Genomic DNA, 14,558 nt, shown 5'->3' with positions numbered 1-14,558 from the left:
TAGGTATAGTTCTTCCAGAAGGGGAAAATGCGTATAGACATAACTATAGCTCTGAATATTTAATAGAAAGGGAGGTGGCATTTAGAGTCAGTGAGTTTGTGAGAGGCTGAAAAAAGCATAGGAAAAATGGGTGGAAATTACTGTAGTAAAGATGACCATCATTAAAAAGCATGCACATCTTGCAGCAATACTGTATACTATAAAGTAGAATTTGGCCATAAACACAGGGTATAGCATTAGTCCCAGTTATTAGTCCTGGTACCATATTGGTCACTGGCATATCTCTATTGGTCTGAGATGAAATGACAAAAATACTGTAGTGATTTTTCATGAAGCTAAATTTATTCAGTTTAAACACTTGCTTTTTATTTTTGAAATACCATTTCAACTTTTTTTTTGGCTGTTAAATGTTTTTTTTTTTCTTTTGGGAAGTAATAATGATAAATAGTTGATAGATTTTTTAAGGTCCTTGCTAGACAAAATAAAAAGTTGGCAAATATATGTCAGTTCTTCTCCACTAATATTTATTTTGAAACAGTCTAGAAATCACTGAACAAATTAATCTTCAAGATTTTTTTAAAGGTTTGGGAACCTAGACTCCTAGATATCAAAGGAATTTATCTATGAGGACCATTCAGTAACATCAGGAAGAGCATTTCCAAGGAGATGCATCTAGTTCACAATAATTCATATTTTATACTGAGGCCCAATTCTTGTCCCCTAGGAAATTACAATTTAAGACAGAACAGAGGTACAGGTGGTTGCCACTCAGCACCTAGAAACTAAGGTAGAAACCAATCTAATATACAGATTAATGATGAGCTACTTACAGCATATAATTTAGGATTAGATGGGAAGTAAGACAAAAACCATGATATGGGGAAGGGAGGCTTTTTGGAAAGTGTAGCCCTGTGAAGATCTTTATCCACACTAGACCAAAGGACCAAACAATCAGGTCATCTTGGAGTCAACCAGGGCTATCTGGAACTCCTTAAATGTTATTGAATTGCTTTCTTTGCCTTGATGTCCTGAGGCTGTATATGACTAGAATTTCAATGGCTAAAGAAGACGGTTTTCATCAGGAATTTTTTTTTAAAAATCACGGTTTTGTTGGTTTTGATTTTTGTACTACATACAGGTTCTGATGAGAACGTTAAATAGTGGTTAAAGTAACTAGGACACCAAACAATTATAGAATAGTTGGGTAAGTAAGCAAAAATCATGGATAAAGTTAATAATTAAGCAGTTTCTCATTGATCCCAAGTTCATCCTGAGCCCCAAGAGTACATATTTTTGAAAGGTACGTTAATTATACACATCTAGTAGGTGAGTGATCTGTTTCATTTATGTGGTTGTCCTCTGGTCCCAATGAATGTGGTTTCTAAAAGTACATTCACTTGTAAGCCAGGGTGTGTTTTGGCCCTTGGAAAATCTGACTCCTTGTTAAACATAAAGAATTGGTTTTAATTCTGAGTATAGCAAATAAACTAATGGCTTCTGAATTTGTAAGATAAGTATTTCCTAAAGGAGTTGACCAGAAAATACTAATAACTGGGAAAACAAATTACTGAACAGAAACCTAAAACAAAGGTACTGTGACAAGTAAAAGTCATATTATTTTCTTATTTATTTCTTCCTGAAAGCAGTACATGATTTTAGTGTGTTGAGCATGATTTGATTTACCATTAATTTATTTCATAGACATTTATTGAGTGCCTGCTAAATGTCTGGGTCTTGAGATACAAAGATAAATAAAAATCTGCTCCAGGCCGTCACCATCTTAAGGAGGTACTCAGTACACATCTTAAAATTACAATAATTTTTACTGGAACTTACACCATACCATACACCCACACACAAGAAACACATACATATCTTTAAAAAAATTTTTTTAATGTTTATTTTATTTTTGAGACAGAGAGAGACAGAGCATGATCAGGGGAGGGGCAGAGATAGAGAGACACAGAATCTGAAGCAGGCTCCAGGCTCTGAGCTGTCAGCATAGAGCCAGACATGGGACTTGAAGCCATCAACTGTGAGATCACGACCTGAGCCAAAGTCAGACACTCAACTGACTGAGCCACCAAGGCGCCCCAAAACCATACATATTTTAAAGGATTTAGTTGTGTTAGAAATTTTCAGGAACCAAAAGAAGCAGGCAGGCCTTAAGGGCCGAAGCCTACTTGTAATAGTTCGGTGTAACATCTTGGTTTTTAAAATCATCTTTAAATAATATGCCTTGGATTTTCTTTCTCCTTTGGCCTTATTTTATGCCGGTCTACTTCTATGAGGTCTTCATGGCACTTCCCAGTTTAACCCAACCTAACCTCTGTATTTCTTTGTTGCTTGGTTTGAAAGAATCTCCTCAGGGAACCTCAGCTGAAGGTCATATATTCCAGCCCTTTTCAGATTCCTGAATCCTGTCTGGGGGGAAAGAAGGGGAGACAGGTTGCCATTTCAGTTTTTGTGGTCTCTGAGACTGCCATTTGCACATCCACATTTGGGGAATCTGCATTTTAGAATTTTGCCTGTTTGATGTCTGGAGGCCCTGGGATGCTAATGAATACCCATTGTGGGTAGAATAGTGATCTTCATCTACCAAGTAGAAGGCCCATTTTGTTCCAGAAAGAAGTTGAAAGTGGGGCCCAACCATGTCACTACAGCCAACTGGGCCTTTTCACCCTGTGCTTGGGTATGGGACCCGTGGCTCTGCCTGAGAGGTGTGGGTCAGGGTCTGTGAGCTAGGGCCGGTGGTGTACCATGAGGCTCCTGGCTGTTCTGGAGCATCCAGGGACTATGTCTGGTCGGACACTGACTGTGACTCCTGGCCGAGTTTGAAAACCCTGCTGTGTTACTCTGTTCCTTTCCCGCACCATAAAGGCGCACTTCCATGCAGGAGGGATGCCCATGGTCCAGGGACTGGAGGGACTGGAAGGGCAAGTCTAAATAGGCTTATGCAGCGGAGTGGCCAAGCCTTGGCTCAGATGGGCGAAGCCCCGCCCATAATATCCAAGCACCGACCAAGTGGCTTTGACTTGAACTAAGTCAGCGTATATTGAAGTCCCCAAGACACTTTCTCCTTGGCTGCAGTCAGAACGGAGCCATGCGCAGCCTGGGCCCTTTGCCCCTACCGGCGGATAAGCCCTTTGACCTGGTCATTCTTTGTATTCCTTCTGGCCTCTGTTTTTCCTAACGAGGTCAGAGGATGCTTCTGTGTGGCTGCCCAGCACGTCGCAGAGGTCCATACTTGTGTCCATGAAGTGCACTCTATGCTCTGGCAGGAATCACCATCGCTACCGCAGGACCCCCTTTGCAACTTAACCACTCTAGCTGTGGCTGCCTCAACCAAAAGGAAAGGGCCCAGCGCGGATGAAATGCTGTCCGGAGAAACAGGCGCACGGCGAGTGCGCAATCTTTACTCCAGCGCGCCCAGGGCTGGCGCTGGGGCTTTCCTGTCGGGATGGAAGCTAGAACCGCCCTCCCCAGAGCCTCCCTGGGAGGGAAGTAAAACCAAGACGTCCCGCCCCGTACCCAAAACGTTACAACCACACAGTTTCGATCCATCTCTCCGCTTCCTGACCCTAGAGGGTTAAATCAGGAGGGTACAACGCCACCCCTTCCTCCTACTTCCCGCCTCCCCCCTCCACCCCCTTACCTTTAAAAAGTTAAAAAATGTCTGCAGTTGAAATCTCTTAAAGGGGCGGTGCTGGTGAACGAGTACTCTTGGCACGAGTCGCTGAGAAGGCTGGCTAGGGGCGTGAGTTCGCTCCACCAGCACCAAAACACTGAAAAAAAAAAGAGAGAGAGAGAGAGAAAGAGAGCAAGAGAGGGGGGAAAAAAGGAAAGGAAAAAAAACGGGGGGGGGGGGAGGCAGACAGACACACACTTTAGATAAGGACAATTAGTCACCAGTGAGACCCTGTAGGAAGAGAGGTTTAAATCAGAGGGATTTAATGAGGGTGCTCTGTGCCTTCCCTGAAGCCATGCCCTCTAGCAACTCCCGCCCCCCCTCGTGCCTAGCCCCGGTGGCTCTCTTCTTGGCTCTGTTGCTCCATCTCTCCCTTTCCTCCCAAGCTGGAGACAGGAGACCCTTGCCTGTAGACAGAGCTCCAGGTTTGAAGGAAAAGACCCTGATTCTACTTGATGTGAGCACCAAGAACCCAGTCAGGACAGTCAATGAGAACTTCCTCTCTCTGCAGCTGGATCCGTCCATCATTCATGATGGCTGGCTCGATTTCTTAAGGTAAGGCAGGGGCTTCCATGGATCATTTTTTTTTTTTTTTAAGTAACACCCCCCATCCCCCATTCCAAAGGGGGAAGAAGAAGAAGAAAATAAGCCAAGCGCATCTCACAAAGAGAAGAAAAGAGGTTTTCCTTCTCCTGGAATATTTGCTGTGAGGCTTTAACTGGTGATTGAGAAAAGCAATGTTTTCTATTAAGATGCACATGTTTGCAATGCAGAAGGCATTTCAGAAACTTATCAGTTATGACTGAAAAAATGTTGTGCTTACATATACCCACAATTAGCCTCCCTGTCTCCTTCTGAAAAAGAAACAAGAGGTTCAGGGCAGTTACAAAAGTGAAGAAAAGGTCTCGAGCAACAAAGACCCGAGAGGAATGGGTGCGTGTGTGAGAGAGTGTGTGTGCCTGTGTCTGTGAGTGTTCAAGCGGGGGATAGCACGAAAGTGGAATTTTCCACGAAAAGATCGATTTGTCCGTTCTCTCCCACTCCCAGACAGAAAACGAATTTAGGCAGAGGCTTGAGCGGTGGGCAAGTTAGATCGGATATTTTAAGTTTTCTTTTATATACTCCGCTGTCCTCTCCAGACTTCAGGATTTTGTAAGAGGCTTTTTTATAGACCGAATGGCCCCCCAGTCCCTCCTCCTTAAATCTCCTGCGGTAACTGCATAGTTTGGTTTTTCTTTAAAGAAAAAAAAAAAATTCTCGCTCCAGTGATAGGGTATATAAGCAGAGCGGAAAGGGTCCTAGAAATACTCCGGGGATGTTTCAGAGGTCTGAACCTGGCACCAGCGGATTACCGAACCGCGTGGTTTGTACCATGGACTCCCCTCTTATTCAAGGGCTTGGAATCTAATTGGGCTCACTCTCTCCCTGGGTTGTTAGTGTGTAGCAGTTAGGCAACTAATCAGGGACAGTTGCAGTGCAAAAAATAAATAAATCGTCTGCAATGTCGAATCCAAGTGTTGAGTTATTAAAAATTCCCTCCGAATGGGGAGCCTCAGCTGTGGGCTCCCCCGAAGAGCCCTGAGCGCTCTCCCAGTCCCACTCTTCTGCCGGGAGGCCGCGTCCGCCGCGCGTCTTTCGTGAGTATCTTTCACTCCTTTCGAAATCCGCTTTGGTGCTGGCGCGCTCTCGCCCTTCGGTTGTGCGGGACCGCCGGGGCCTCGGCCGGGTCAGCGGACGCGGCAGGTAGCGGGAGGCGCCACGTGGAGCACTCCTTCCACGTGGAGCACTCCTTCCACGTGGAGCGAGCGTTGCAGGAGGACCAACGGCTGGTGTTGCTGCCGCTGCGGTCGTTTGTTTATGCCCGTGCCTCCGCTGGGAAGGCGGGAAGAGCTCCGCGCCGCCCGGCGTCCTCCTCGGGCCCTTGCAACGGAGCGCGTCTCTAAGCTCGTGTGTTGGTGGGGGGCGACGGGGTTTTCCGAAATACACGCCCCACCTGCACTGCACTACTCCAGCTGCGCGGACGCCCCCAGGCTTCTTTTTCCTACCTTCCTTTCTTTTTAAACCATCTTGTTAAATGCTTGCTGCAGAAAGGATTCTGGTAGGAAGCTTTTCGGGGAAGAAGCCGTGGCGGGGCGCATTTGCATTAGCTGTACAGGCTTCCGGACGGACGGTGGTTGGAAATGCCTTTTCCGCGGGGCCGCACTCGTGCCGAGGCCTCTGCCCGCCGCGGGCCCGCGCGACGCCCAGACGGCGCCTGCCCCAGAACGCAGTCTTGGAGTCCTCCGCCAGACGTTCCCGGCCACCGGGCTTCTCGGTGCGGCAGTGCGCGGCTTTCAGGAACTCTCCGAAATTGGAGTCCCCAGCTTTTTTCTCTCATACCCACCTCCGTTATGATTCTCTGTAATTTCTCCATTTGGATTTGGATTTTCAGGACCTGAGCCAGCAAGGCGTTAAAAATAACTTACAGATCCAGATTCAAATTCTTTGGTGCTAAGAGCACTTGCACCGCTCCTTCGTCACCCCTTCCTGAAGTAGCGGTTGGCTTTTAAAACTGCTTACTTATGGAAATCCTGAACCTAAATAAACGTAAATGCTGGTGTTCTGATGCTCCTCGAGTGCCCTCAGACGAGCAGGTCCACATTTCGGCAAACTTCACTTTTCCAAGAGTTGGCTTCCAAAGGGCGCCACGAAAAAGATGGAGTTGAAGTAGAGTGGAGAGGAGGATGTTACCCCTCCTGAGAGCCGGCTGAATTATTTTAGGGCCCAAAGAGACATTGCTTTTACCGTGCAAAGCCCGGATGGGGAAAGTTCTCAGAAAAGCAGGGATTTACCCCGGCAATCTCTCGCCCAGTGTTAGGGAGATGGATGCAGTTGTTACACGACAGTAGTATTAAAGGAAGATCAACTTTAGCATTAAAAAAAGAACCAACCTGACCTCAGGTACCTGCTCTGAAAGAAAGGAGGCCTGTTTCACCTTCTCCACTGAGGTTGCAGTGCCCCTGGGGCAGGGGATGCAGATTCCGGCTTCCAGCCTGTAAGTTTGGCAAAAGTCGGAGCTCTGCAGTCCACGCGCTGCGCGTCTCCGCCAGGAGCGCTTTCCCGGCAGTGGCAGAAGCTGGGCGACTGCGCCTAAGCCCCGTGTTCTCAGCAGCAGTGCCCCCCCCTCGGCCCCCCACACGCACTGCATTAACAAACAGACTAACCGACTGGGAAGAAGTACCTTTGGCGAGCGGCGTCGGGTTGTCTGAGGGAGGGGGCCGCGGCCGGCTGGGCGCAGGAGGCGTAGCCCAGGCGCACGCGAGACGCCGGGGCCCGCGCGGGTGGCGGGCTGGGGCTGACACGGCCCGTAGCCTCGGCCGGGTCGCTCTCGGAGAGTGGGGAGAGAGCCGTGGTCGGCGCTCCGCTCCGGGTCGCCTCTCCTCACCCCGGATCCTTTTCTCTCTCTTTCTGTACCCCTGCAGCTCCAAGCGCCTGGTGACCCTGGCTCGGGGACTTTCGCCCGCCTTTCTGCGCTTCGGGGGCAAAAGGACCGACTTCCTGCAGTTCCAGAACCTGAGGAACCCGGCGAAAAGCCGCGGGGGCCCCGGCCCGGATTACTATCTCAAAAACTATGAGGATGGTGAGAAACAACTTACTTCCAGTCTAGCGGGATGGGGGACGTTTGAGGAATAGGAGCGAACTCTTGCTGTGTGTGTGTGTGGGGAGGGGGGGGGGGGGAAGGTGGGTGGGTAGCCGGCTTGGAGGAGAGCCTGGTAGCAGCTCCTCTGAAAAGCTGGTAGCTGCGGGCTAGGGGACACTGGAGTGTGGCGCTTCTGACGCGATTACGCAGAGGGGGTCACCAAGTTGTCCTGGTCCAGGCTGCCGGCCTTTCGCTGGGCGGCTGTGCTCCAGGGCCGAGACGTGGTGGCCAGAACAATTAGCAGGCTGGTCCTGTGGGGAGATTAGCGGATTTTTTGAGAAAATTCAGACAAGTTCATAGGCTACTAAAGGATCAGGGTCACGTTTGATTCCTAAAACTCTAGAAAAAAGTGCCTTTCTGTTTTTTTCTTATTTCTTGCTTTCCTGAGATGAGGATATGGGTGATTCAGCCTCTTTTGAAACCCACTCTAAAGTTTTGTGGATAATACCTTTTAGATTGGACCTTTGTTAGGGGATGTTTGAAAATCTCCACAGTGGGTTCTCCTTCAGACTGCCTGATGTCAGAGTCGCATTTTTTTTTTTTTTTTCTGTTTTAAAATGAGATTGTGTAAATGCCAGCCTTCTTTCTTGCCAGGATCGAGTAGTTAAGTGTTGGAAGGGCTTTGAAAACTCCAAATCATATTACAGTGTGAGAGACCAATCTTTTTAGGTTTGAACAGTCTCATTTTTACCGGGAAGAAATGAAAATGGCATTTTAAAGTTTTGTTTAGAGGGTATAGTATTAATATATATGAACTTTCTTTGCGGAGAGGGGGACATAAGTCTTTCAAATAGTCAAGATGGGAACTGGTGGGTCCTCAGCTATGAGGCTGTTTAGATTGTATAAAAGAGGTATTGGTGTCCATTCTTGGAGGGTTATCTCTTCTTTGCTGTCCTTTCTCATAAGTGAGCCTCAGTTTTATTTTTAAAGGGCTCAAGGACAGGTTCTTAGAGCTCCCTGGATTTTGTTACATCTTGTCCTTGTAAATCAGCAAAACAAGGAAATGTCGTTGTATATTCTGGGGTTTCACTGAATGGGAATTCTGGAGAGATATATTTCAAGAGTGGCTGAGAAACTTTTGTTTTTTTTTAAGTGTCAGAATGGAGAAAGAGCAAAGCTGAGACTTCTTGAGTTTAAAGCAAGAATAGGACTTACTCATAACATTTGCCAAAGTGTATAGGAGTTTAAGGTGACATCTTTTCAAAGGTAAATGTCATTACCATAAAAATGTGGATTGCAATAGATTTTGCTGTCACTTAGCATAAAATGCTGAAAGGTAAAAGCTAATCCTGAACAGCAGCTCTGATGGTAACTTGACCCAGGGCCTTATAGCTTCCAGGGTCACTGTCAACTCTGTGCTCAGACATGAGAAGGGAGAGTATTACTGGTTTTCCTGATGAAACAGCTCTGGTTTGAATCCGTGTGAACTACTTCTTTGGTTTGTGGAAAAATGTAGAAGAGCCCCAAGAACCACTGACCATTATAAATTATAGGAATTGGCCTTTTTCTCCCAAACATATACCTAGGATTATATTACCAATTCATTGAGAACATGAGATCTGCTTAAAATGAAGGATACAATTTGTTTCCCTTTGTGAAAGGAGAAAGTGGGCATCATGGGGAGAAAGGAAATTGGCAGAAAGCCGTGCCCCATAAAACTTCATAGCATTTAGAAAAAATCAGAAATCGAAAAGATCTAAGAGGTCATCTTCAATCTTCCCACCATTTCAGGGGCCAGTACAGGATCATTCCATATGGAATCCTTTTCTTGTTTTGTCCAACCTGGTATTAAATATCTCTAGGAATGTAGTTTTTATCACACTTATGGGAAAGAGTTCTTCTGTCCCGTAGGTTTTTGCCAGCATATTTTTCCTGAATTTTTTTTTTTAAATACAGTATTCTCTAAATATTTATGACTATTTCTTTTTCTTTTTTTCTTCTTTTTTTTTCTTTTTTTTTCATTTTTAAGACCTCTGTCTTCAAACTAATTTGTCTTTGGTGTGAGTGTCAGCTTCAAAAAAAAAAAAAAAAAGGTTTCCTGATAGCTGTTTTTTATCTAGACTACCTGGATTTAATTCCTTTAAAACTTTCTTTAAAGTCAGTACTTCCAGACGCTAATCTGTTTTATTGCTCCTAGCTGAACTCCTTTTGATTTATGTCTCTCCAGTAATAAGATGCTCTGAACTATGTCAGTATTTGAGACCTTAGCAGAGTTAAAGAGAGTAGGAGTGCCCTATTTCTGCCCTTTGATGCTCAGATATCCTTAAATCACCCATATCGTCTTTGTTGTTGCATGTTGCATTACAGAATTTAAGGCAAAAATGTTTTCGGTATAGCCTTAGTAATTTTGCAAACATTATACTTTAGTTGTCACTCTTTATCCAGTGATAATTATCTCATCATGAACATCTTAAAAATAATTAGGTCTTCTTAGCAAATGGCCCTGTAATAGGCACTTGGGCATAAGCACCTTATTAAAAAAAAGATGTATTGACTTAAACATGATACAGAGTAATGACATACATTTTGAGTAATAAGATACCCTACTGGCAAATTATGAAATTGAATGCTATAGTTAAGAGAATATGGAATTTGGATTTAGAAAGCCTATATTGCAGGCCTCACTCTATCACTTTTGATGGTGTGGCCCTGGGCTTGCTGCTTCTCTGTAGCATATGGATGATGATAATACCTGCTGTGCATTGCTTCTGTGAGGCTTTTAAGAAGTAATGTGTGTAAAATATTGTGTCAGTTACAAAGCACTATATAAAGACTAAGGATCTTACTTTTATTAAGGGCAATTTCAGAATATTTATAACATTTAATATTTTAAGGTGGGATTAAGGAGTGAATAAGATTTGATGAGACAGAAATTTATACAGAAGAAAGGAGATAGAATTGGGGAATTGGTAAAAAGGATTAAGTGAATATAGGGAGAATTGTTTTTAAGGGACCCAGGTAGAGAACAGGGTGGCTTACTTTTTTTATGGTAATGAGACAAGAGACTAATCTTTAGTTTTGTTATATGCTAAGAGTAAAATGAACCAATAGTACTTGGGTAAAATACACTTTTATAGTTAATGTATTCATATAACCACCTTGCTGTGATTTGTTGTTGTTTCCCTCTGAATTAATAGGGCAGTTAAGTCAAGTGGCTTCTATTTTCCAAATACTTTTAAGCACTTTAATGCCACTGCATTTTCTCTAACTTTCTAAAACTATTGTTTATGTATCACTTTGGGATGGTCTCTGGTTACTCTTTTAATACAGTTATCTACTCTATGCTTAGGCAGCTTGAATTTCATACAAACATGGTGATGATGGAAGAAATAAAAATAGGATTGTTTTTTTATACCTTGGAATCTTACCTTTTTCCTTACCTTTTGTACACACCATTTTTTATGCACATCAAAAGCCAGCTTAATATCTAAAATATCATACATATTATATCACTCTTCTCAGAATTTCTGATTATTTTTGGATTGCTTTCAGAAAATGTTCAAACTCCTCAACTTTACATTCAGAGCCTTTCACATTTCAACTTCAGCTTACATTTTGGATCCTGTGTTTTCATATACTTTTCATTACAGTCCTTGATTTTCATTGTCTCCTTAAAGCACCCTCATTATTTCAACCCTATACCTTTGTTCAGCCAGATATCTCTGCTTCGAATGCCTTTCTCTTGGCTCTGTTCAAGTCTCACCCCCTACCCAATTCCTGAAGGCCCATTGCAAATGCCCCTTATTTTCCCAAGGCCTTTCCTGAGCATGTCATTGTGTAGTGATCTCTTCTTTCTGTGGACCATTGTAGCTTTTACTCTTTATGTTGTTCTTTTTGGCTCCTTCTGCCTTGTTTTGCTCTTTAACTTTTCACATGTATATGAAAAGTTTTCCTTTCCATTAAATGCTTTACCTTTTCAATTAGAGTTCACATCTTTATAGGAAGGGACCATATCTAATTATCGTCTATTCTGAAATGTCTAGCATTATATAGAGCTTCGGCAAATATTTTTGGATATATATTGGGTTAAGAGCACTGTTAAAGCCCTAGGAAAATGGAGGTGATTAATGAAGAAATGAGTGAATCAGTATATGAAGATTCTATTCCTTTTTTTACTTTCAATGCACAATCTTATAAGTCCATTCTTAATACTTATTTTAATGACATTCTTCATTATTTTAACCATGTACTCTTAAGTAGTCTAAGTCATCTTGGTTTCATGCTATGCATTAAATCAACCTTACCACCTGGTTTAAAGCCTTGCACTGGACCTATACTGTTTTTATATTGTATCTGTTTCTTCTTTGCCTTGACTTTTGCTTTTCCTTGTTAGCGTCTTATATAGTTTTATGCCTGATTTTCCAATTCCTGATTTAATAGTTCTTTTTCACAAACTTTGAAAGTTGTTTTTTTTAATCTCCCTCATCTTGAAGATTTTCTCTTCAGAGACCTTCTCAAATTCTAAATGATGAATGTGAGTGCACTTTATACACTCTAAGGCACTATATGACTATTATTATTGTTCGTCTTTCTCCTGAAAGTTTTCCCAGTTTTATAGGTGAGGTCGTTAATTCTTTTTCTTTCTATTTCCTTTCCATCAATCAAGACATAAGACCTAAGAATAGCACAACTGCCAAAATACATATTTGCTTTGAACTTCCCTACCTTTTACCATCTCATTTTATTTCACAGAAAGGTTTCTTGAAATTCAATTACATTTAACAGGTATTTATTGATTATCTACTCTGTTTAGTTTCATGCTGGGCAAAGAATGGCAGAATATTGAGATAGTGTCCCAAATCACCATTAGAACACGACAGTAATAATTGCTATAGGCAAGATCTACTAATCAGTGTTAAAATAAGTAGGTGAGACCTTAACATAAAACTGGATATTTGCATAACTTCAAAGCATGTCTCCCATAATATATATTAATGAGTTGTTGTGGTGGTTTTAGTTTGTGTCCACAAAATCTTCTTTGTCTAGGAGGTAGAACGTAACTTTTGTCCCTGTAAGTGTATGCTGGATTTGATGATTTGCTTCTGAAGAAGAGGGTCTGTAAAAAGGAAAAAACTAACTTGACAGTAGAGAAGTGGACAGACATCATTTCAACAAAGTGATCAAGCTTAATATAAACAGATAAGTCATGTTGATAATCATGTATTCCCTGATAAGATATGATGAGAAGGCACATCACCTTTATGATATTCTTTGCAAGAATTTCTAATAATCTGTAATTATGAAAAACACTTGTGAAAACAAACTGAAAGACATTCTACAAAATAACTGACCTATACCCTTCAAAAGACACTGTCCCCACTGTCAATGAACTAATAATTAGTGAGATAATGTTTATACTGATAAAACTTAAGAGTAACTCAGAGACAATATGGAAAGAAGTACTAAGTGAGACATAATAGTTTGCCAAGTGTAACAGGAAAAGTAGAGATGAATATGGGCCAGATTTCAATAGGAGTTAGGTTGGGCCTTGTGAAAGATAGGTTTAGGCAGGTAGAGACAAGAAGAGAGGACATTTAACTGAAGGGAAAGAGCATGAGGCAAAGTCTAAATATGTGTTTGCGTAGTAAGGAGACCATCCTGGCTGCACAGAAGGTACATGTTAGGAATTATCTTAGTTCATTTTGCTACAACTATGTCATTTTTCTTTAAAAAAATTTTTTTTTAATGTTTATTTCTTTTTGAGAGAGAGAGAGAGAGAGAGAGGGACAGAGTATGAGCAGGGAAGGGGCAGAGAGAAAGGGAGACACAGAATCTGAAGCAGGCTCCAGGCTCTGAGCTGTTAGCACAGAGCCCGACACAGGGCTCAAACTCACGAACCGTGAGATCATGACCTGAGCCGAAGTTGGACACTCAACTGACTTAGCCACCTGGGTGCCCCATATGTCATTTTTCTATAGAAGCCTATTTGCACATTTTTTTGTTAATTCAGAAATGTTTGTATTTAAAAAATATAAAAAATAAAGTACATCTTAGAAATGATTCTAAGAAAAGCTCATATTATTAGAATTATGTCTAAATTAAATTTTAAGAAGTTCTAATGTATTTTTGTTAGCTCCAAAATATGTAATTGAAGAAGAAGAACAAGGAAGTACATGTTTGAGGGAAAAAGTTGGTTGGGTCAGTCTAGATTAGATTACAAGAATCTTGAGTTTTAGGCATAGCAAAATAGTATTGTTCCTATAGAAAAATAGAGGCTGTTATAAGTTCTCTTATTCCATTGAAGAGGAGAAGGACATGTTTTCAACATGGGCAGTGACCCTTGCCCTCTTTTTAAAATTACTACACATGTTCACATACTCTAGCTGAAGTGTTTTATAATTGTACTTGGTGAAGTTTGAGTTATGAATCATGATTGAATTTAAAATTGCACAACTTAAAATTTAAATTTAGGGTATATAAAAGAAAAGGCTTTGGAACTTGCTTGATAAGTTTTACATTATCCTTCTTATAGAATAATAACAGGCTAATATTTTATAATATTCATTCATTCATGAATTTACTCATTGAGCAGGCATCTAGTTCCTCTTTGACACTGAGGCTGAGAAGATGAATGGGGCCGAGGCATTAATGTCAAATTACACACTACTGATCTCTTGTCACTTTAGCAGTCGCAGCCAAAAGCAGTTGCTGGAGATTTTTAGGCTGAAGAAAAACTTCCAACTTCTTCATTTGGTATTTCATGATTTGTCTGCCAGCAACTTTAGAAGGATTTGATTCAATTTAATATTTTATTAAAGGGTGTCAGAAATCACCTGAAGTTTTATATATGTTTTATTCTGCCTTTTAGAAACAAAATGGATGCATTTTCTGTAATGTTTAAAAATTTGGTACCCAAGTCCCGAGTGCTAGCTGAAGCTCACTGTGAATTTGAATATGGCGTCTCACAAAGATGTAGTCATCCTCTCATTTAGCCACAACTTAATCATTGTGGCCATCTGTAGAGTGCTGAAAGTGGTAGAGATTAGGAAACTCTGGGATCTGTTACAAGTAAAGGTAGCTTGGTTAATTTCAGGGAATCAGTCCAGTAAATAAACCTTACAGTCACAACCACATTTGTATAATTTATCACCTGGTCATTGGGATCAAAGGTAATGCAGACAGTTATGTGTTCCTGAACAACACAATTGTGCTACTCTTGCCAATACGAAATATCATTTCTCTTGCCAAATG

The 14,558-nt window shown here is 42.1% G+C and overlaps 1 protein-coding gene across 2 annotated transcripts in view; it reads left to right on the top strand.

Annotated features, from left to right (window-relative positions):
* Positions 1 to 3,953: 3,953 nt before the first annotated feature.
* HPSE2 (heparanase 2 (inactive)) overlaps positions 3,954 to 14,558 on the top strand; it is a 676,598-nt gene continuing 665,993 nt past the window's right edge. For both annotated transcript variants that reach the window (XM_042907947.1, XM_042907948.1), the window contains exons 1-2: positions 3,954 to 4,243; positions 7,150 to 7,307. In XM_042907947.1, coding sequence (XP_042763881.1) covers positions 3,954 to 4,243; positions 7,150 to 7,307 — 448 coding nt within the window. The remainder of the gene's footprint in view (positions 4,244 to 7,149; positions 7,308 to 14,558) is intronic.

This window comes from Panthera leo, chromosome D2 (assembly GCF_018350215.1).
Source record: "Panthera leo isolate Ple1 chromosome D2, P.leo_Ple1_pat1.1, whole genome shotgun sequence".
Classification (NCBI taxonomy): Eukaryota; Metazoa; Chordata; class Mammalia; order Carnivora; family Felidae; genus Panthera; species Panthera leo.
Note: the sequence above shows the minus strand (reverse complement) of the source record. Positions and strands in the feature narration are given on the sequence as shown.